The sequence below is a fragment of the Oryzias latipes genome, chromosome 9 (assembly GCF_053564925.1).
Source record: "Oryzias latipes strain Hd-rR chromosome 9, Olatipes_Hd-rR_3.1".
Taxonomy (NCBI): Eukaryota; Metazoa; Chordata; class Actinopteri; order Beloniformes; family Adrianichthyidae; genus Oryzias; species Oryzias latipes.
In genome coordinates, this window is record NC_136245.1 from 2,553,320 (window position 1) to 2,576,360 (window position 23,041).

At 46.5% G+C, this 23,041-nt stretch overlaps 2 protein-coding genes across 2 annotated transcripts in view; both read right to left on the reverse strand.

Annotated features, from left to right (window-relative positions):
• Window positions 1-10,789, reverse strand: part of LOC101170439 (protein mono-ADP-ribosyltransferase PARP14) — a 38,571-nt gene extending 27,782 nt beyond the window's left edge. The window contains exons 1-6 of the mRNA XM_023958843.2: window positions 10,528-10,789; window positions 5,814-5,911; window positions 4,262-4,289; window positions 3,569-3,643; window positions 1,759-1,932; window positions 706-831 (exon numbers count right to left, since the gene is read on the reverse strand). Coding sequence (XP_023814611.1) covers window positions 706-831; window positions 1,759-1,932; window positions 3,569-3,643; window positions 4,262-4,289; window positions 5,814-5,911; window positions 10,528-10,699 — 673 coding nt within the window. The 5' untranslated portion in view covers window positions 10,700-10,789. The remainder of the gene's footprint in view (window positions 1-705; window positions 832-1,758; window positions 1,933-3,568; window positions 3,644-4,261; window positions 4,290-5,813; window positions 5,912-10,527) is intronic.
• Window positions 10,790-12,182: 1,393 nt separating this feature from the next.
• On the reverse strand, window positions 12,183-16,108 carry LOC101156258 (L-rhamnose-binding lectin CSL1-like). The gene is made up of 6 exons (XM_004072828.5): window positions 15,983-16,108; window positions 15,768-15,803; window positions 14,431-14,481; window positions 13,751-13,892; window positions 12,596-12,747; window positions 12,183-12,443 (listed from the first exon to the last, which is right to left on the reverse strand). The coding sequence occupies exons 1-6, from the start codon at window positions 16,011-16,013 to the stop codon at window positions 12,415-12,417; spliced, it is 441 nt and encodes a 146-aa protein (XP_004072876.1). The 5' UTR covers window positions 16,014-16,108; the 3' UTR covers window positions 12,183-12,414.
• Between the last annotated feature and the right edge of the window lie 6,933 nt (window positions 16,109-23,041).

Consider the following 23,041-nt stretch of genomic DNA (forward strand, 5'->3'; position numbering starts at 1 on the left):
AATCGCGGATGTAAATTTCCTCATCATAACAGGGATGTAATGTTGATTATATGTTTACTGTTTGTAATTTTATGTATGATACCTAGATTGTCAATAAGTAAAAAAAAACTAAAAAAATAAAAATAAAAAAAAACATAACTGAGGAACTTGTGAACAGAATAGAGGTCCATGGTGTTTGGCAAATGTAGATGTACTCTAATACATGAGCCTGAGGTAAAGCTGACTCCCATGGTGTGCAAATGAATCACGCTTACTCTGGGAGTCAGAACGTGATCTGTTAGGATGACAATGTCTCCTAATACATGCGGCTTTTACTCTGGCGCGGCTTGTGTTTGAACAAAAGTAGTTAAACACGTGAAAATGGCTGGGTGCGGCTTGTAATCGGGTGCGCTTTGTAGTCTGGAATTTATGGTAAATAACTAAGACTAAAAACAACAAAAATATAAAGAATATGTGCCACTGCAGATACAAACTCAAAGCTTATAGAAATCTGTTAGATTTGCTTTTGTTTAAAAGTTCAAGGCTTGGGTGGAAAAAAGTAAAGAGGATGTTTTCAAGCTGATACAATAAAAAAATGGCGGCTAAAAAAAATGAGAGGAGACATCAGGAAAGAAATAAAATTAATTTCAACAGGAAATAAAACCACACAATGAAAAACACAGAAACTGTGTAAGTATGTAGTATATGCTGAGTACTTTTAGGTACCTTGGCTCACAGTTGGAGGAAGACTCTCCACTCGGACGCTCTTGGCCGTCTCCAGTGGTCGAGCGGTCAGGCCGTGTTTGTGGAGCTTGGGGTGCTTCTCGCAGACAGACATGAACTTCTCTGCAGCTGTAAAAAACTCCAGATTACTCCTTTATCGTGAAACAGGCTGGAGATCCTCGTTACAGGAAATGACAGCAGTCATGCCTCCTAAAAGCTGCATCTAAGAGCTTTCAGGGAAGACTTCCTCCTAAAATGAGACAGAATATGCTAAAAGTCGACTCTGATCATCTTTGGATCTATTGCCAAAGCGTTCCCAGTGGACTTTTGATTGTGATTATGACGTTTTTAGACAAAATAAAAGAAATCTGGGTCGTTTTCTAGGACATAGTTTCTGTAGAAGGTCATTAGAATTGCACCTCAGTGTGTGAGGCTGTTGGCGAGGCGTAATTTCCCATCATCCATCTGTTTACACGCCCTCCCGCTAGCTTACAGCCCCTCACAACCCCAACCTAACATTACTGGTTCAACAAAAATGGCGAGCAATATAAGAGTTATCCAGCCAGATAGCAAGTTAGTGGCCCGCCCAGCGTATTTTCTACGTCACAAATATGAATTTTTTCAAACAGTATTTTTTCATCCTCTCCTGATTAGCAATTATTTTAATACTCAAATACTCAGAAATGCAATTTTAAGCTTAATTTTCCTCATAAATGTCCTCCATCATCAGAAAAATGCTACAAGTGTTAGAAAACACCAAAAACAGAATTTTCATGGAAGTGTGTCTTTAAGTTGGAACAAAAACCTTCATGGAAAGAGGCTAACTGCAGGATCTGAACACGCTTTTTGGATATTTCCTAGTCTTTGTGACTCTCTCTTCAGCTCTTTATAACTTCAGCTAACTTTCTCCTTTTTATTTTTTTTCTGGTCAGTTGACAGCAGCAAATACCAAATAAGAAAGACTGATTTTTCTAATCATCCTTGCAGCTTCTGCACCTAAAGGACTGGATGCAGAAATCCAGAGTTTGATTCAGAGCAGACATCGTCAGTTCCCACCGGCAGGGCTGCTGAAAGTGACCACAGCCACGTGGGACTCCCAGAGGATCTCCAGACTGAAGTCGTTCTCGTTCTCGCCAGAGATGTTCTCCACCAGCATCATCAGCAGATCTCTGGACAAGTCGTCTGAGATGTTCTCTAGAACCACAGCGGGGGGCGGACCGGCCTGAGAGTCTGAGGAGAAAAAATGAACATCCTAAAATTTAAAAAAAAAACAGGATCAAAACATTCTGAATGAAGGAAAAAGATTTTCTAAAGAACAATCTTTTGTGTTTTTGTTACTGAAGCAACCATTTACCTAAAGGCCGTGTCAAACAGCCACTTACTACATTTTCCATACTCTCCACGTATAAAATGTTGGTCTTTTGTAATTCATGCATGATTTAAGTCAAAAGTTTTTCCTTTCATTCGTCGATGTGCACAGAGGTCGTCTAGGGTTTCAGCTAACGCATCTTTACGTGAATTTGGTTTTGAGCTGGTTTGAGTTGTTGTTTGGTTGAGAATTGCACAGTTTATGCGTATTTTATATAGTTTATTTGGAATTATTACATAAATTGTGTACAGTTGTGTGTGATTCTTGTGAGATGCATACAGTATTAGACCTCGTTCTTTGGGTCATGATTCAGAGCTCATGACCATCTGTGAGTTTTGGAACAAAGATCGACCGGTAAATTCAGAGCTTTGCTTTCCGGCTCAGCTCTCTCTCCGCCAAGACAGATAACAGATAACGGCGGACGCCGCACCAATCCGCCTGTCAATCTCACGCCCCAATCTTCCCTCACTCGTGATCAATTTTTTCTTGTTTTTCCAATTTATTAAAAAAGTTTTTTTAGCAATACAAAGAGTTATGAAAATAACAGATACTAATCCTCCTTCTACATCGATGGCACTCATGTCACCAAGCACACAAAGTGACGGTGAGGCCGTGATTGAAACTTTAAGCCAGACTGATAGGTCGGCACATACCTGCTGCCAGAGAGCCTGGACAGGCGTGCAGAACCATAGTGCATGCATGTAACTGTCGGGTAGATTACTGTCACAGTGCTCACAAACGTCTGAGTTACTGAAACCCATCTTGAACATCCTCTGTCCAGTGTAGTAAATTCTGTGAAGAGTTTTGAAATGGATTAGCTGCAGATTTGGACTTTTTGTCAGTTTAAAGGTGTTTAGAAGGAGTTCTGACCAGAAGCTTTCATCTGTGCTGATGCTCAAATCTGCATCCCATTTTGTTGTTGGAAGTTAGATATTATTATCTAAATTACATAAAAGTTTGTATATTTTGGAGAGAGTTTTATTCATTGAAAAATTAATCAAAGAAGTAACTGCTTCTGGTAGCTTTAAATCGTTGTCTCTGTATTTAAACTTTTTAGTAATAATTGATTTAAGTTGCTGATATTCCAAGAACTTATTTATTCCATGTTTGTCTTGAAGTTCCTGGGGAGTTATGAATCTTCTATCAATAATTATGTGCTCTAGTTGTTTTACGCCCCTTGCTTGCCAAGCTGGGAAGTGGATCATTTTTTTAATTATAAGGATGTCCGGATTGTTCCAGATGGGTGTCATTTTGCAGGGTTGAATTGATGATTTTGATATTTTGAGAAATTCCCACCAGGCTCTTAAAGTGGCATTTATATTAATACTTTGTAAACAATCATGTTTTTTAACATATCTTTAGGTAATTAAGGACTCTGCAGTAGTTGATACGGGTTTCTGTCCTTCAACTTTCACCACTTTAGAACGAATATTTGATCCTGAACTTAAGAAAGAGACTCATCACTCTGCATCTCCTCTGATGGAAAAGAGGACCAACCTTCAATGTCTGGCTTTGCTGATCCATCTTCAGGTTCATCTTCAGACTCTGGACTCTTTAAATCTGATGATCCTCCTGACAAACAGGAAATCAGATTCACACATCTGTGTCTTGAACCCACAAACAAACATGTTTGGACAGTCTGAGGCTTTTGACATTTGTCAGGAACATGCAGCACAGAACTGAACTCTTTAAACAATGTTGTGTTTTATCATTTAACAAGACTTTAGATTATACAAAGCAGTTTGACCTTTTCTCTGTTTACTGCATAGAATTAGTTTCCTGCAGCTCAGCGGAGCAAATGTACGTCACAGATTCATTAAACTAAAGAAAATGTCTTTGTGGGCATTAAAATCAATAAAGTGTCTGAAAACACAAAGAAACGCAAACACTTTATAATAAGATTCCTTTGTTAACACAATAACAAGCATTATTCATGTCTTTATAAGATGCTGTTGTGATATTTACTGGCATTATAGATGTCTAACAAATGTTTTTAAAGTCTTAATAAGCTTTTATAACAGAATAACTAACATTATTCATGTGTAAGATGCTAGTAACACTCATTTGCATTATGGATGTCTTGCAAACACCTGAGAGAGTTCATGAAATGAGACTATTGTGTTCAAATGTCACATTAATCACCGCTTACAATCTTAAACAAATGTCTCAGACCTGAAGAAAAAAACTCACCTGGATTTGTCTGCTTGTTTGCTGAGTTCTGAGGAGAAGAAAAAAGAAAAGAATCGTTTTTGTAACTGAAGCTCTGAAAATAAAATATTATTTTTTCTGAACTGGAATCCTGCATCTGAACTGCAGGGATTCCAGTTCTTCCAGTCAAAGGAAAAATAAATGCAAAAAATGAAGACGACCGTCTCCGACCACCAACCTGAGGCTGATTTAAATGTGGTCACTGATGTTGAACAGAAACGGCTTACATCCCTGTTCTTAGAGAGAAACTCAGCCATCAGGACTGGTGAACAAATGAATCATCGTCTGGTTTCTGCTTTAGGAAAAACCTCATTAAAGCTGAATTCCATCATTTCAATGACAAATCAAAGTTACGCTACTCAACGGGCACATATTACAATATGGTGATTGATGTGGTGCCTCTCTGAATCGATATTCTGATTCAGAGAGAAGAAAATGTGGATTCTGAGTGAAAGAAAATGTTCAGCTGCAGGATGAGGAGAGGCATTTCTAAAGTTTAAGCTCTTAGTTTGATCAACAAACGCTGAAACCTTTTGCTTTGTTCTGTTCATTGCAATAAAAACGATCTGCAGATGAATGATTGACCGACGCTCTTTTTCATATCTCAGTGAGATTAAAGGAACGACTTCAGAGCTGCTTTATAAACCTGACTGGAAAAACCTTGACCCTACTCGATTCCCTGAGGAGGAGCAAGAACATTCTCAGAAGACACATTTACAGGTTGGAAAAGTGCAAAGAAGTGATTAACAGTAGAGCAGAGGGTAAGAAAAGGCATTAAAAGAAACTCTATTGGACAGTTTGACTCAAGTCCGCTGTCTTTAGAGACGAGGTTTCAAAAAAAGACATCGATTTGACGTGACAGTCTGGCTGCTGTGGTCCTTCCACTGCTAGTCGTCAGCACAAGGAAGTGGAGGCGTTAACCTCGTCTGACTGGTTAGACCGATGACGCTAACGAGTCTCCATGACTGAGTGTAGGAGGATCGAGACCTGGGGAGACGGAGCTCAACGCCACTTTGGCAATGGAACCGACAAAATGGGGCGCCGGCATCCGCCGCTCCTCGAGTTATTCCCGGTCATTTCTATGGGGAGCAAATAATCCCTGAACCCAAAATAAATGAATGCAAAAAAAAAAAACACGCCCGTCACACGCCCCACAGAGGTGATTAAAGAGGTGATTTAAGATTAAAATGTGGAAATACTTATGGGAACACGTCCTAAAAACTAAATGTAGGAACACTGGAAAAAATAAGAAATACAAAGTTGGAAATGCTAAATAATTATTGAAATAATGACCTGCACATGTGTTTATTTAAGGCAGTATTTTAAAGAAATAATTAAATGCAAATGTGTGTTCCTTTTAAAAGTTCTTGTTGATTTGATTTCTCCACCAAAGTTCGAAACATGTGAGTCAAAATTAAAAAAAGAACAACACCTCCAATATCTGAAAAATCGTCATTTTGCAACTGAAAAACCAAACTCTGTGAGTCGGCATGAATGTGAGGATGATGGTGGGTTTGGATCGCCTGCTTCTCACCTTTTCCAGGTGACTCGCTTCTGACGTCAGCTTTAACTTGACCATCTTCTCCCCCAGGAGGATTTGGTGGTCCTGCCTCAGCAGGACCTGCTCTCTCACTGCAAACAGAACCGCACAAAAGCCCCAAGTCTTAAAGTCACTCCAAACGTCTGTCTGATCTATTTCCAAAGTGTTCCCAGTAGTTTTTTTTAATTATTATTATAATTATTATTTTATATATTATTATTATTATAATGATGCTGTTTTTCGCCAAAATCTAAAAACCTGTGTTGTTTTCTAGGACATAGTTTCTGCAGAGCAGCAGGAGTTCGTTAGAAGTTCACCTCTGAGTTGGGGGCGGGACGGGACGGTTGGTGCAGAGTAAGCCTTCACTCATTTCCCATCATCCCTTTGTGTACACACTTTCCCACTAGCTTACAGCCCCTCCCACCTCCAACATAACATTAGCGGTGCAACAAAAATGGCGGGAATATCAGATCTATCCAATCGTCCGGTTTAGATTCAGATTCCAGGTCAGACCTGGAAAACAAAGACGTTCATGGATCTGTTTGTCTGCAGGTGGATGATCAGAAAGGGGAGGAGCAGGGAGGCTGCGGCCCGCTCATCGACCCACAACGTCACAACTACAATCTTTTGCATTTTTCATCTGCTCCTGATTCACATTGATTTGAATAGTCAGAAATCCCATAATAATATTTTCTTAATAAATGTCCTCCATCATTAAAAATGCTCCAAGAACACGTTTAAACACCCTAAACTCTGTTTTCATTGGAGTGGGTGTTTACTGTCTGACCCCTAAAGCTTCAGAGTCTTTGTGTCGCCATGGAACGGCCTCTCAGATCCCGTCAGACCAGGTTCAGGAATGAAACTCCAGAAACAGGACATGCTCCTCATTTAGGACGTTCATGGGAAAGAGACATATTCTGAGGGAACCGCTGGGATTGGAAGCAATTTTACTGACAGCTGTCATTCAAACAGACCTAAAGACCAGAATCAGAGGTTCTGGTTTCACCAGACTGGACCTCCGGCTCTCTGTGGTTCATTGTGTGAAGCGACTGGAACGACGAGCAGAACCTCCTAGTCTGAGACCAGGATTTCACAGATTCAGGTGAGGAAGGCGCCCAATCTAGCCACAGGGGTTGCAAGCCAGTTGCCTCTGTGCCGGTCCCAAGCCCGGATAAATAGAGAGGGTTGCGTCAGGAAGGGCATCCGGCGTAAAAATTGCCAAAATAACCATGCGAATCATCCACAACACTTTAGACATACCGGATCGGTCGAGGCCCGGGTTAACAACGACCGCCACAGATGCTGTTGACCTACAGGGTGTCGGTGGAAATTTGACTACTGTTGGTCGAAGAAAGAGGGGAGGCAGAAGGGTCCGTGGCCAGAGAGAGAAGGGAAAAGGCAGGAACATAGGTTTGAGAATAGGGACTCTTAACGTTGGCACAATGACAGGGAAAGGCAGAGAGCTGGCAGACATGATGGAGAGAAGGAAGGTAGATGTACTGTGTGTGCAGGAGACAAGGTGGAAGGGCAGCAAGGCACGTAGTATTGGAGGAGGATACAAACTTTTCTATCATGGTGTTGATAGGAAGAGAAACGGGGTAGGAGTGATTCTGAAGGGGGAGTTTGTAAACAGTGTTCTAGAGGTGAAAAGAGTCTCAGACAGGATGATGAGCCTAAAGTTAGAAATCGAAGGGGTGATGGTGAATGTAGTCAGTGGGTATGCGCCACAGGTTGGCTGTGAGTTAGAAGTGAAGGAGAGATTCTGGAGTGAGTTGGATGAGGTCATAGAGAGTTTTCCTAGAGGAGAGAGAGTTGTTATTGGAGCAGACTTTAATGGGCATGTTGGTGAGGGCAACAGAGGTGATGAGGAGGTGATGGGCAGGTTTGGTGTGAAGGAAAGGAATCTGGAGGGACAGATGGTGGTAGACTTTGCGAAGAGGATGGAAATGGCTGTAGTCAACACTTACTTCCAGAAGAGAGAGGAACATAGAGTGACATACAGAAGTGGAGGTAGGAGTACTCAGGTGGACTACATCCTGTGTAGACGAAGTCATTTGAGAGAGGTTATTGACTGCAAAGTGGTGGTAGGAGAGAGTGTAGCCAGACAGCACCGCATGGTGGTGTGTAAGATGACTCTGGAGGTCAGGAAGAAGAAGAGAGGGAAAACAGAAAAGAAGACCAAGTGGTGGAAGCTACAGAATGAAGAAACTTGTGAGGAATTTAGGCAGAAGTTGAGACAGGTCCTGGGTGGTCAGGATGAGCTTCCAGATGACTGGAAAACTACAGCAGAGATTATCAGGGAAACAGGTAGGAAGATGCTTGGTGTGTCATCTGGAAAGAGGAAAGACGGTAAAGACACTTGGTGGTGGAATGAGGAAATACAGGAATGCGTCCAGAGGAAGAGGTTGGCTAAAAGGAAGTGGGATGTAGAAAGGACTGAGGAAGGTAGACAGGAGTACAAGGAAGCGCAGCGTAAAGTGAAGAGAGAGGTGGCAAAGGCCAAACAGAAAGCTTACGATGAGCTATATGACAGGTTAGACACAAAGGAAGGAGAAAAGGACTTGTACAGGCTAGCCAGACAGAGAGACAGAGATGGGAAGGACGTGCAACAGATAAGGGTGATTAAGGACAGAGATGGAAAGGTGCTAACAACCCAGGAGAGTGTACAGAAAAGATGGAAGGAGTATTTTGAGGAGCTGATGAACGAGGAAAATGACAGGGAAAGAAGGGAGGAAGATGTGGTTGTTGTGGAGCAGGAAGTAGCAGAGATTGGAAAGGATGAGGTTAGGAAGGCTCTGAAAAGGATGAAGAGCGGAAAGGCCGTTGGTCCTGATGACCTACCTGTGGAGGTATGGAAGTGCTTAGGAGAGACAGCAGTGGAATTTCTAACAAGGTTGTTCAATAGGATTCTAGAGAGTGAGAAGATGCCTGAGGAATGGAGGAGAAGCGTTCTGGTCCCGATCTTTAAGAACAAGGGTGACACGCAGAACTGCAGCAACTATAGAGGAATAAAGTTGATGAGCCACACAATGAAGCTGTGGGAAAGAGTAGTGGAAGCCAGGCTTAGGAAGAAGGTGGAGATCTGTGAGCAGCAGTATGGTTTCATGCCCCGTAAGAGCACCACTGATGCCATTTTTGCTTTGAGAATGTTGATGGAAAAGTACAGAGAAGGTCAGAAGGAGCTGCATTGTGTGTTCGTAGATTTAGAGAAGGCGTATGACAGGGTGCCGAGGGAGGAGCTGTGGTACTGTATGAGGTCGTCTGGAGTGGCAGAGAAGTATGTCAGAGTAGTTCAGGACATGTATGAGAGAAGTATGACGGTGGTGAGATGTGCTGTAGGTCAGACAGAGGAGTTCAAGGTGGAGGTGGGACTACACCAAGGATCAGCTTTGAGTCCTTTTTTGTTTGCTATGCTGATGGACAGGCTGACAGACGAGGTAAGACAGGAATCTCCCTGGACAATGATGTTTGCGGATGACATTGTAATTTGCAGTGAGAGTAGAGAGCAGGTGGAGGAACAGCTAGAGAGGTGGAGGTTTGCTCTGGAAAGAAGAGGCATGAAGGTCAGTCGTAGTAAGACAGAATACATGTGTCTGAACGAGAGGGACCAAGGTAGAAGCGTTAGGTTACAGGGGGCTGAGGTGAAGAAGGTGCAGGAGTTTAAGTACTTGGGGTCAACAGTTCAGTGTCATGGGGAGTGTGGAAAAGAGGTGAAGAGGCGAGTGCAGGCAGGTTGGAGCGGGTGGAGGAAAGTGTCAGGAGTGTTGTGTGACAGAAGAGTGTCAGCAAGACTCAAAGGAAAGGTGTACAAGACAGTGGTGAGACCAGCTCTGCTCTATGGGTTAGAGACGGTAGCAGTGAGACAGAGACAAGAGACTGAGATGGAGGTAGCGGAGATGAAGATGTTGAGGTTCTCCTTAGGAGTGACCAGGTTAGACAGGATAAGGAACGAGTACATCAGAGGGACGGCTCATGTTGCCTGTGTTAGCGACAAAGTCAGAGAAGCCAGACTGAGATGGTTTGGACATGTTCAGAGGAGGGATAGTGGATATATTGGTAGAAGGATGTTGGAGATGGAGCTGCCTGGCAGGAGGGCAAGAGGACGGCCAAAGAGGAGATATATGGATGTCTTGACAGAGGACATGAAGTTGGCTAATGTTAGGGTAGAAGATGTTCATGATAGAGTGAGGTGGAAGAGGATGATTCGCTGTGGCGACCCCTGATGGGAAAAGCCGAAAGAGAAAGAAGAGGTGAGGAAGGCGCCCCTCCCACAGGTGGAGGAGCTGAAGGTAGGGATGAAGTCCAAAGTCTGAACTAGTCTGTTATGATGAACAGCGCTGAGTCACGGGACACACCCCCTCAATAAACAGATGGGACAGCTTCCTTTGGGTGGGGGCTGGAGATGGATGGATGTCAGCTGATCATTCTGCGCACCCCCTCCCCCGAAAAAGACTGTCCGAAATGTGTAAATATTTTGTGACAGCGTGACAAAAAAACTCCCCAAGTGTGTGCGTGACACAGTTTAAGCTCGCAAATGCGCAACCAGTTAAAAGAGGAGGAGCAGTGCCTGCTGGGAGGTCAGCTTACAGGTGTACGTTGGTTTTTATTGAGGGGGGGGGGGGGGTAGCAGAGTCACTGAAAAGTTTTCCTTGAAACAGAAAATCAGAACCGCATGAGTTCGGCTGAGGTTGCGGGTTCGAGCACTCACCCTCCCCGGAGCTGAAGTAGACTCTGGCGGCGTCGTCCTCCAGCTCCACCCGGCAGTCTCCTCCGCCAGACTTCTTCTTGCTCTGGAAGTAAACCTGCAGCTTCAGCTTGACGCTTTTCTGCTGGGACGGATCCCAGTCCCCCTCTACGACCACCGGCGGACCGTCAGCCATCCCGCCGAACCGAACCGGACAGACTGAGGCACAGCGGCGGGGCGGAGGTTTAAAGGCTGATCTGACTTTCACTTTCCTTTCACCCTAAAAGACTCGACAACGAAACTGATATAAGTTATTTCCACCATGACTAAAGGCAATGCTGGGAAAACATTGCTTCAAAACGGTTAAGAAATATATATATATATAAAACATTATATAAAAACACATAAACTCACAAACCGAGAGAAGCTCAAAAACGTAGATAAAACAAAATAAACGCAACCATCGCTTCCTGCAGATGTCGTTTTTGTCTCCATCTAGTGGCCACTAAGCGTAACTGCGCAGTCAATTCATTTAACTTAGAAACTAAACCAGAGCCACTGGAATCACGTTTTGACCAGATTCTCCTCTTTAAACCAATGAACACTGAATCAAAAGTGTTTCTTGCTCAAAAATATGGAATGACACAATTAACATAATATTAACACAATTAATATATTGAATCATACATTGAACCCCCAAATGGTGCCACAGCGCGGCTGTGTCTGCAGCTCACTGCTCCCCCAGGGGAGGGGTCAAATGCGGAGACCAAATTTCCCCATTGTGGGTTAAATAGTCAACCATTTTTTTTTTTAAATAAACATGACTTTGCTCTAAACCAATACAAATAATGTAAACTGAGATGAAATGAGAAGGAATAATATTAAAATTAACACTTGTAATCAGTTTTAGCTAAATTAAAAATGAAACTTTGGAAATAGAAAAGCCATAAATCTTTAAAAACACTAAGCCAAACACAAATGTTTACTGTGTTGTTTTCAGACTAAAATAGAAAACTATTTCCGTATTCAATTATTTATGTTTTTGGCGCCACCCTGTGGTATAAAGGTGGAACTGGATGTGAATATCTTCTGAAAAGGTAAAAAGTGAGTCCATCGTTTTTTTTTTTTTTTTTATTTAAGTGTAACATTGGGTTAAAAGGGACAGTGGTAACATCAAGTTTTGCATAAATCAAAGTTTAGATCGAAGATCGGACACATTTCAGTGTCAGATAAAAGTTCAGAATCTTGTTTCTTGTTTGGTGTGAGATGAGGCTGTTAGCAACAACACAACCTCCAGCAAACACACAATCAGATATGATCACAATTTGCTGTTAGAGTACAAAAGAAGTATATAAATAATTAGAAAAATCAATCTCCAAAAACCGAAATTCTGAAGATCTCTGTTTCCTGCCCTTTATTCTATATTATAATAAATAAATAAATACAAAGGTTTTCTTCTTGGTTTAAATGAAAACTTTCAAACTTCAGCTGAAAATCAGGATTCTGCAGACTGAACATTATCGTCTCATGGAGAAAAGTTTGTTAGTCAAACAATTAAGGAGAAAAGTTGTATAATAATTGGCCTTTTTATCTGATAAATAACAATTATTTAGGAAATGTGGTATTGATTATATCAGCACAGGTTTTAGTGTGAGTTTGAAGATAATCGCACACGTCTGTTGTGTTTACATGTTTATTGTTTTCATTGTTTAGAGTACAAAAGCAGACGATGACATCACTGTAACAATGACAGATGCAGAACAGGGAAAACCTTCAGGACCCTTGGGATGAAAGGCCCCGCCTCCTGTGAGGAAGCGTGTGCCTCTTCACAGACATGAAGCGTGTTGCTCTGCAGCACAGAAACGCAGCGAGCTGCAGACTCAGAGACACATGTGGTCTTCCTGCGGAGCATCAGACCTCACTGGGTTCTTTCTCCTTACCTGCAGACAAACACAAAGTCTTTCCAAACACGCTTCCTGGAGGTCTGGAGAACATTTCTGAACCAGATCCTGAGTTCACCTCATCTCTTTAAGCTTCCAACAGACATTTAGTTTGATTGTGATTTAATTGTGTACCGCAAAATGTTACGTACAGTCGGGTTTGGTTGGAGGAGGAGGAGGAGGAGGAGGAGTTGGTTGGAGGCAGGTGTAGGACACCTCCAGGTACCTGGTCTCCTCTTTACAGGGGTATTCCCCGAACACCAGCTCTGTGACGGGGACCCGGCAGGACCTCTTCCTGCTACAGCTGCAGGGAGGACAGGTCAAGACAAAACGCCTCACACGTCTGCTCTGCAAATACCCACAATCCTTCTGTCCAGGAACAAAACCTGCAACTTCAACGTGGTTTCCTCGTTCCAGACTTCTTCTGTCCGGCTTCACAATCTACAATCTCAGTTACTTAGACTCGTTTTTAACGTCTTTTCAGAATCAGAAGTACTTTCTTGATCCGACACGTGGGAAATGTGTGTGTGTTACCGCTCACCTAAATACAGGAAAGGTAAAAATACAAGAACTATTTCCAATGTTCATCACAATACCACAACCTCTAGAATTTACTGATCTTTTTTCCCTTTTGGTTTTGTTTTAATTGATCCTGATGTTTTAAGGGTAAGGGGGGGGGGGGGGCATGTGAGCTTACGTTTGTTTTTGTGTGGTTGCTAATAAAGTTTAATAAGGGTTTATTTGATGTTTCGCTCTGGCTGACTGTGAAAATGATGGATGTAATGTCATTAAAACTGCCTCAAAATGAGACTTTTAATCATAAAAAGGAAGTGATAAACACTGAAGGATTAATTATCACTAATAATTATTCACTGATGAACCTTTTTGGGCGTTTTTTTGTGGGGACTGGCGTTCTTTTCTACGTCCACCAATAGACGAGGAGAAGAAGACCAGATTGAAGTTCTGAGTTTATCCCTGAAGAGGCAGTTCAGTGTTTGCTGGGAGGTTGTGGGTTTGAATCCTTTAAAGGTGGGGTCTGGTGCCTCCCTCCCTATCAAGGCTTGTGCAGCCTCTTAGCAAAGAGTAGTACACTAAAAGTTTACTTTATGAAGTATAAGTATAGCAAGTATACTACATACCATGTATGTGTGGTGAAGGACATATACCAACTGAATACTTCTTATATACTATATTGATAGTACATAAAAAGTAAACTTCAAGCATGCTGCCTCACTTCTACTACGGACTAAGTATCCTTGTAGTACACTCAAAGCGAGTACTTTCTGCTGCAGTACTACAGTCCTTACAGGTCCTCCACCACCATCTCGGCCCACGGGAAGGAGCAGAAGGCGTCGGGTCCGTCGTCCGGGTGTTTTTTCCCCTCGCCGCATCTCGTCCCCACCCCCACCTTGTACAGGATGTGGTTCAGGTGTATCTGGCTGCCGCCATCTGCGGGAGAGTCAGAAGGCGGGGATGTCATGTGACGACCTGATGCCTCAGGATGACTCCACCCCTCCACCCAAGTCAGCTGCAACCTCTGAGCCAAGCAGCAGCTGAAATGAGAATCCACTGCAGCATCATGACCATTATGGTTTGGATCACCACCTCGCTCTGGACAAACACACACTAAAAGGCGGGGCCAACAAGCCAGAGGGTCGTTGGGACACGCCCACTAGTGTGGTTGTAGAGTTTGTAGTTTAGCAATGCGGCTGTGTTGAAAAACACACATTAAAATCGTTCCCTCTGTTTCAGAGTCTGTTTGTGTAGAAACGCCCCTGGTGGTTCTGGGAGGTACTGCACCCGACTCCAGATTCTTTTTCTTTTTTCAACCAAAGGTGTGACGTCACAAAAAGTATTTCTGCTGCAGGTAACATCACCTGAAAGGCTCCACCCTCTGTCCACCTGTAAGCCTGACCCCCAAACGCCCCGCCCCAGCTTCATTTGTCACTCATTTATGATGGGGAGGGGGGGGGGGTCTGTTTCTTACCACAGGACATGTGAGCAGTTTCATTGAGACACGCGTACACAACCTCGGCCTCTGTTTGGAGACACAAACACACAACATGATGCTGATGATGAAAGAACAACACAATGAAACCACAGAAAAACATCAAAAATAGTTTAAAAGGTTTAAAATCTTTTTATTTAATTATAGATCTGACATTTTCCAGTGTTGGACTGAAGATAAACTCACGTCTGTCACTGACAGCTGAACAGCTTCCTCTGCTTTTTTTCTGGTTTCTACTTTATTCTAGAGTCCGTTAGACAGCAGGGAGGCAGATCCTCCCAAAACAATGTTACTACACTTAAAACATCACATTCTAATGTTTTTACAACCTATTTCTTTGACTTTCCATCAGTTATAACATCCATTCTTTTTCCAAACACCCTGAGTCCATTTTTGGATCATAGGGCTGCTGGAGCCTATCCCAGCTGTACTGTTGGGCACACGCACACACACACACACACACCCACACACACACACCCACACACACACACACACACACACACAAACACACACACACCACACACACAGCTAGGGACATTTTGGAATCAACCTACGACGCCTGTTTTCTTTTTGGATTGTAGGAGGAAGCCTGAGAAAAATCCACGCGTGCACGAAAAGAAGATGCAAAATACACACAGAAAGGTCCCAGCCGGGATTCAAACCTGACTTTGCAGAAAGAGTGCTGACCACTACGCCACCTGCTCAGTTCTAATATGTTAAAAAATGAAATGATGTTTAGTTTAAAATGCATACTGTTTGTGTTGTTTTGAATCTCACATTTCTCTGCATTTATAAAACCAATTATTTCACTTTTAGTAATATTTGAAATCCTCTAAGGAAAGTTTGAAATCCTTCGACTCTGCTATAATTTGATCCTCGCCACATGAGCGTCAGGACGCCGGCTGACGGCAGGTTTCTGACCTGATGGCGTGTTTCACAGCAGGAAAAGAGACGTTTGTCTCCAAACAAAATATAAACATGAAGAAACAAAATTCTGAACACTTGTACTGTTTAAAAAAGTGTAATCTAGTGTAAATCATTATTATTACTGTTTATGGTATTTTTAAGAAATAAAATAAAAACACAGGCGGTAACACGACCAGGATCAAATTAAAAGATAGTATTTTATGGAATCTAACACTTCTCACAGACGAACATTTAACATTATTTGTTCAGAAACTCTGTTGAGACTTTTTCTGATGTTATTCTGCGATACTTTTCTATGAAGAACAAGGAGAAGAAGCGTTCAGCAGCCCAGAGACGTGCAGCGTCTGCTGCTGCAGCGTCTGCTGCTGCCGCGTCTGCTCCAAACTCACCTGCAACTCCAGCGAGACATCCGGCTGCAGCCAGCACTGAAACACAAGAGAGCAGCCGTCACAGGAGGGAGCAGCTCTGCAGAGGAGCAGGGGTCAAAGAACCGGGCATGCAGCTCAGAACCGGACATGCAGCTCAGAACCGGACATGCAGCTCAGAACCGGACGCTCCTTTCTGACGTGACGCTGCTGAATGATGCCACCATGACGATACTCACAGCCGAAGGCGACCAGCCTCAGAGGGACCATGCTGCCGTCTGTCAGCCTCCACCTCTGTCCTCCACCTGCAGAATCGGACACTGAGCGCGGCGGCTGCACGTCCACCTACTTATGAGGGCGTGCAGACATGCAGACGCCTGTCCCGCCGTTGCAGGCATGCAGGGCCTCCCCTCCCAGATGTGAGGAGGGTTTACGGGCCTGCAGAGGCGTCCATAAATCCACAGGTTCCAGGACCTTCATGGCTTCCAGCTCCAGCTGCTCCTCGTTCCCCTCCTCATTAAGGAGGCCGGAGCCTGATGGAAAAACATGTGGAGGAGCGGCGGGGGGGCAGAACAGGGTTTACAGAGTCAGGACTCCTGAGGACTTCATTACAGACGTGTGCATGTGGCTGCAGGGGGCTGCAGAATGCACATCATGTGAGACTGAGAGGCAGGGATTCATAGCAGGAACTGAACCAGCAACCACATCTTTACCACTCTGTGGTGTGAGCAGCAGAGTCTGTACTGAGGTTTGTTCTGGAAGCTGAAACCCGGAAAAGCGGCAGAACTTTGATCCACTGCGGCAGTTTTTCACCGTCTCTGCCTCTGACGTCTGTTGTTGTTGAAAGTGGATTCTGATGAAGGGAAAGCTTTTCCACCAGAGTTTGGACCCGGTTCTGTCTCATCATGCACTGAATATGGACCCGACCTCCAGACGGACCACCTGAAAGTTGGTGCGACCTTTGGGCCGACTGTGACTTGAGTGTGTGTGAGATAATGAAGTGAGGTGGGAAGTACATTTACCTGAATACTCCTGGTAAACGTTGTACTTCCAAGAGTTGGTTGACTGTAGATCTCTGCCTGCCTACAGCAGTGGTTTTTGGTTTGGAGTTTAGTTTGTTTTTTGATAAAGATCCTGACCATAGATCACATTTCTAATATTCTTCTGCTACACTGATGTAACAGAAGAACATCAGTGGGTTACGGAGGATTCCAGGGGGATTAAATACGGAATCAATTAAACAATTTCTAGCTTTATTCAAACCAAATAAAAACTTATTAAAGTTATTAAACTCAATTATTTCAATTTGGTTTTAAGCTGCTTCAAGGCTGATATGAAACTGATTCAAGGTTAATTCAGTGTAGATTAATAACCATTTAGGGCAGATTTAAAACTGATTCCATTGTGAATCAAAACAGATTCAAGGTCATTTAAAGTCTGATTCTGACCTGACTGGAAACTGATTTAAAGCTCATTCAAGGCACTCTACAAAAACAGGAATCATCACACAGAATGACTCTAATGCTTCTATTTAGTCCAGATTATTCCAACAAAAACATATTTTCTTCTTTTATTTCTTATTAGTCAACAGTAACTGGAAATGTTCAAACGTCTGTGAGAACTTTGTTGTGTTTTATAAACTGAAGTTTTTCTCTGCAGTAGTCAGAAAGTCAGGATGTCGGCTCATGTTTGCTCTGTTATTTTTAACCTCAGTTACATTTGTACTGGTTCTTAATTCATTGAATGACTTGCATTCATGTCCAATTGGGTGATCTTCTATTGATGTCGTACCCACACAGGAGGAAAGTTTGGATTTTCCTCCCTGAGAAAAGAGGCAAACACAAAATCAGACTTCTATTTAGTCCCGTTCAGTCCCGTTAGTTCAGAACGACAAAGCTGAGTTCAGACCTGAACTTCTGTGATCATGAATTCATAAACAGAGGAAGTTTCTCATTAAAAACTCTGTCACTTCGTCCTCGTTATGTTTTGGCCTCAGAGGAACCTCGTCATGACAGAAAATGACTGCAGCTCCTCTTGTTGCTGTGATGTAAAGGTCACAGGTGTCACTCAAACATGGGCCACTTCTGTGAAGCTCCACGGTTTTATCAGCTTGTTTACAGACGGTCCAATATAACACAGTTCCCCCAGAACCAGGAAACCTGCACTATGGTTCCACTTCCATAACGGTTTGGCAGCAGCATGGGAACTGTGCTTTTCTGCCAGGAAGGAGAAGAAACTACGGCAATCACAGATAATTATGAACCAGCAGCTCCTGTACAGTGCGAGGAGCTGATGTCCCAGCATGCATCAGCTGCCCGCTGCAGAACCCCCCTCAGGGTCCAAAATACCAGAGTCCATCTCTGCAGGCCCGAACACGGCAGAGCGGAACCCTTTCATCTCAGACTCTGGCTTCAGTCTGTCTGTTGGAGGAGAACCTCCTGCTGAACGTTGGCTGTTTACTTTGGAGCACAATTTCCTTCACCATCCCATAATTTACTTTTACACCCGGTAAGCGGGGGGGTTGTTTAATGATTGAACTGATTTCACCTTCTTCTAAGGTGTTGGCCTCAACTTCAGGATGTTGTTTTTAAGCAGCTCCTGGAACGTCTGCTGTGCCGAGGAGCCGCAGCCCGTAAAAGGGTTGAAAACGGTTCAGGAGGAGGTTCAACAGGTGGTTCTACAGGAGATCCTACAGGAGGTGCAACAGGAGGTTCTAAAGGAGGTCCTACAGGAGGTCCAACAGGAGGGTCCTACAGGAGGTCCTACAGGAGGTGCAACAGGAGGTTCTAAAGGAGGTCCTACAGGAGGTCCTACAGGAGATCCCACAGGATGTCCTACAGGAGGTCCAACAGGAGGTCCCACAGGAGGCCCAACAGGAGGCCCAACAGGAGGTCCAACAGGAGGCCCTACAGGAGGTCCTACAGGAGATCCAACAGGAGGTCCAACAGGAGGTCCCACAGGAGGTCCCACAGGAGGTCCTACAGGAGGTCCAACAGGAGGTCCAACAGGAGGTCCCACAGGAGGTCCCACAGGAGGTCCCACAGGGGGTCCCACAGGAGGTCCCACAGGAGGCCCAACAGGAGGCCCAACAGGAGGTCCAACAGGAGGCCCTACAGGAGGTCCTACAGGAGGTCCCACAGGAGGTCCCACAGGAGGTCCAACAGGAGGTCCAACAGGAGGTCCCACAGGAGGTCCTACAGGAGGCCCTACAGGAGGTGCAACAGGAGGTTCTAAAGGAGGTCCTACAGGAGGTCCTACAGGAGATCCAACAGGAGGTCCAACAGGAGGTTCTAAAGGAGGTCCTACAGGAGGTCCTACAGGAGGCCCTACAGGAGGTGCAACAGGAGGTTCTAAAGGAGGTCCTACAGGAGGTCCCACAGGAGGTCCAACAGGAGGTCCAACAGGAGGTCCCACAGGAGGTCCCACAGGAGGTCCCACAGGGGGTCCCACAGGAGGTCCCACAGGAGGCCCAACAGGAGGCCCAACAAGAGGTGCAACAGGAGGTTCTAAAGGAGGTCCTACAGGAGGTCCTACAGGAGATCCAACAGGAGGTCCAACAGGAGGTTCTAAAGGAGGTCCAACAGGAGGTCCTACAGGAGGTCCTACAGGAGGCCCTACAGGAGGTGCAACAGGAGGTTCTAAAGGAGGTCCTACAGGAGGTCCTACAGGAGATCCAACAGGAGGTCCAACAGGAGGTTCTAAAGGAGGTCCAACAGGAGGTCCTACAGGAGGTCCTACAGGAGGCCCTACAGGAGGTGCAACAGGAGGTTCTAAAGGAGGTCCTACAGGAGGTCCTACAGGAGGTCCAACAGGAGGCCCTACAGGAGGTGCAACAGGAGGTTCTAAAGGAGGTCCTACAGGAGGTCCTACAGGAGATCCAACAGGAGGTCCAACAGGAGGTTCTAAAGGAGGTCCAACAGGAGGTCCTACAGGAGATCCCACAGGAGGTCCTACAGGAGGTCCAACAGGAGGTCCAGCAGGAGGTCCCACAGGAGGTCCCACAGGAGGTCCCACAGGGGGTCCCACAGGAGGTCCCACAGGAGGCCCAACAGGAGGCCCAACAGGAGGTCCAACAGGAGGCCCTACAGGAGGTCCTACAGGAGGTCCAACAGGAGGTCCCACAGGAGGTCCCACAGGAGGTCCCACAGGAGGTCATACAGGAGGTCCCACAGGAGGCCCAACAGGAGGTCCCACAGGGGGTCCCACAGGAGGTCCCACAGGAGGTCCCACAGGAGGCCCAACAGGAGGCCCTACAGGAGCTCCAACAGGAGGTCCTACAGGAGGTCCTACAGGAGGTCCAACAGGAGGTCCAACAGGAGGTCCAACAGGAGGTCCCACAGGAGGTCCTACAGGAGGCCCAACAGGAGGCCCTACAGGAGGTCCAACAGGAGGTCCTACAGGAGGTCCTACAGGAGGTCCCACAGGAGGTCCCACAGGAGGTCCCACAGGAGGACCTACAGGAGGCCCAACAGGAGGTTCTAAAGGAGGTCCAACAGGAGGTCCTACAGGAGGTCCTACAGGAGATCCCACAGGAGGTCCTACAGGAGGTCCAACAGGAGGTCCAACAGGAGGTCCCACAGGAGGTCCCACAGGGGGTCCCACAGGAGGTCCCGCAGGAGGCCCTACAGGAGGTCCTACAGGAGGTCCAACAGGAGGTCCCACAGGAGGTCCCACAGGAGGTCCCACAGGAGGTCATACAGGAGGTCCCACAGGAGGCCCAACAGGAGGTCCCACAGGGGGTCCCACAGGAGGTCCCACAGGAGGTCCCACAGGAGGCCCAACAGGAGGCCCTACAGGAGGTCCAACAGGAGGTCCTACAGGAGGTCCTACAGGAGGTCCAACAGGAGGTCCAACAGGAGGTCCAACAGGAGGTCCCACAGGAGGTCCTACAGGAGGCCCAACAGGAGGCCCTACAGGAGGTCCAACAGGAGGTCCTACAGGAGGTCCTACAGGAGGTCCCACAGGAGGTCCCACAGGAGGTCCCACAGGAGGTCCCACAGGAGGTCCTACAGGAGGCCCAACAGGAGGTCCTACAGGAGGTCCAACAGGAGGTCCTACAGGAGGTCCTACAGGAGGTCCTACAGGAGGTCCAACAGGAGGTCCTACAGGAGGTCCTACAGGAGGTCCCACAGGGGGTCCCACAGGGGGTCCCACAGGGGGTCCCACAGGAGGTCCCGCAGGAGGCCCAACAGGAGGTCCTACAGGAGGTCCAACAGGAGGTCCAACAGGAGGTTCTAAAGGAGGTCCCACAGGAGGTCCAACAGGAGGTCTTACAGGAGGTCCAACAGGAGGTCCAACAGGAGGTCCAACAGGAGGTCCTACAGGAGGTCCTACAGGAGGTCCAACAGGAGGTCCAACAGGAGGCCCAACAGGAGGTCCCACAGGAGGTCCCACAGGAGGTCCCACAGGAGGTCCCACAGGAGGTCCCACAGGGGGTCCCACAGGAGGTCCCACAGGAGGCCCAACAGGAGGTCCTACAGGAGGTCCAACAGGAGGTCCTACAGGAGGTCCAACAGGAGGTCCAACAGGAGGTCCAACAGGAGGTCCTACAGGAGGTCCTACAGGAGGCCCAACAGGAGGTCCCACAGGAGGTCCCACAGGAGGTCCCACAGGGGGTCCCACAGGAGGTCCCACAGGAGGTCCAACAGGAGGTCCAACAGGAGGTCCAACAGGAGGTCCTACAGGAGGTCCTACAGGAGGTCCAACAGGAGGTCCAACAGGAGGTCCTACAGGAGGTCCTACAGGAGGTCCAACAGGAGGTCCTACAGGAGGTCCAACAGGAGGTCCAACAGGAGGTCCTACAGGAGGTCCAACAGGAGGTCCCACAGGAGGTCCCACAGGGGGTCCCACAGGAGGTCCCACAGGAGGTCCAACAGGAGATCCAACAGGAGGTCCAACAGGAGGTCCAACAGGAGATCCAACAGGAGGTCCCACAGGAGGTCCCACAGGGGGTCCCACAGGAGGTCCCACAGGGGGTCCCACAGGAGGTCCAACAGGAGGTCCTACAGGAGGTCCAACAGGAGGTCCTACAGGAGGTCCTACAGGAGGTCCAACAGGAGGTCCTACAGGAGGTCCTACAGGAGGTCCAACAGGAGGTCCTACAGGAGGTCCTACAGGAGGTCCCACAGGGGGTCCCACAGGGGGTCCCACAGGAGGTCCAACAGGAGGTCCTACAGGAGGTTCAACAGGAGGTCCTACAGGAGGTCCCACAGGAGGTCCCGCAGGAGGTCCCACAGGAGGTCCAACAGGAGGTCCAACAGGAGATCCAACAGGAGGTCCAACAGGAGGTCCAACAGGAGATCCAACATGAGGTCCCACAGGAGGTCCCACAGGGGGTCCCACAGGAGGTCCCACAGGGGGTCCCACAGGGGGTCCCACAGGAGGTCCAACAGGAGGTCCTACAGGAGGTCCAACAGGAGGTCCTACAGGAGGTCCTACAGGAGGTCCAACAGGAGGTCCTACAGGAGGTCCTACAGGAGGTCCAACAGGAGGTCCTACAGGAGGTCCTACAGGAGGTCCCACAGGGGGTCCCACAGGGGGTCCCACAGGAGGTCCAACAGGAGGTCCTACAGGAGGTCCAACAGGAGGTCCTACAGGAGGTCCCACAGGAGGTCCTACAGGAGGCCCAACAGGAGGCCCTACAGGAGGTCCAACAGGAGGTCCTACAGGAGGTCCTACAGGAGGTCCCACAGGAGGTCCCACAGGAGGTCCCACAGGAGGTCCTACAGGAGGCCCAACAGGAGGTTCTAAAGGAGGTCCAACAGGAGGTCCTACAGGAGGTCCCACAGGGGGTCCCACAGGGGGTCCCGCAGGAGGTCCTACAGGAGGTCCAACAGGAGGTCCAACAGGAGCACACGTGTAACGTGTTTGTAAACAAGAACTTGTTCTGAAACGGCGGCTGCAGCATTTAGTCTCTGCAGCTTTGGTGTTGCTGTCAGGAGTTTCTCATTCGTTTTTACGTAAAGCTACATTTTCAAGAAGGAAAGAAACATTAGCGCAGATCCCGACGATGCTGATTCATAACAGCTTTACGTGGATTGACTTGTCTATAGATTATACTTTTTATTTTTTTATGTGGTTGTTAACTGTCTGAAGAAAGAGAAGCATATATTAAAGTGTGCTGGGAAAACAGTCACCGATTTAAGAGGAGCAGTTAAGGCTCCACGGGGGAACCGCCGTCAACCGCCTCTCCGTAGTATACCGCAGTAAATTTGTTGCTTGAGCGTAAAAAACAACATTTTTGACGCCAGAAACGCCGTTTTTTACGCCACTTTTCCCTGCAATTTATGACACTTTTC

What these genes read in the sequence shown, in the direction of transcription:
- LOC101156258 (XM_004072828.5), bottom strand. Translation starts at nt 16,013, where the DNA reads ATGGTCCCTCTGAGGCTGGTCGCCTTCGGCT. An exon ending in GAGGCTGGTCGCCTTCGGCT is followed by an intron (nt 15,804 to 15,982) that starts GTGAGTATCGTC and finishes CTTGTGTTTCAG; the next exon opens with TGCTGGCTGCAGCCGGATGT. An exon ending in GAGATGGTGGTGGAGGACCT is followed by an intron (nt 12,748 to 13,750) that starts GTAAGGACTGTA and finishes TCCTCCCTGCAG; the next exon opens with CTGTAGCAGGAAGAGGTCCT.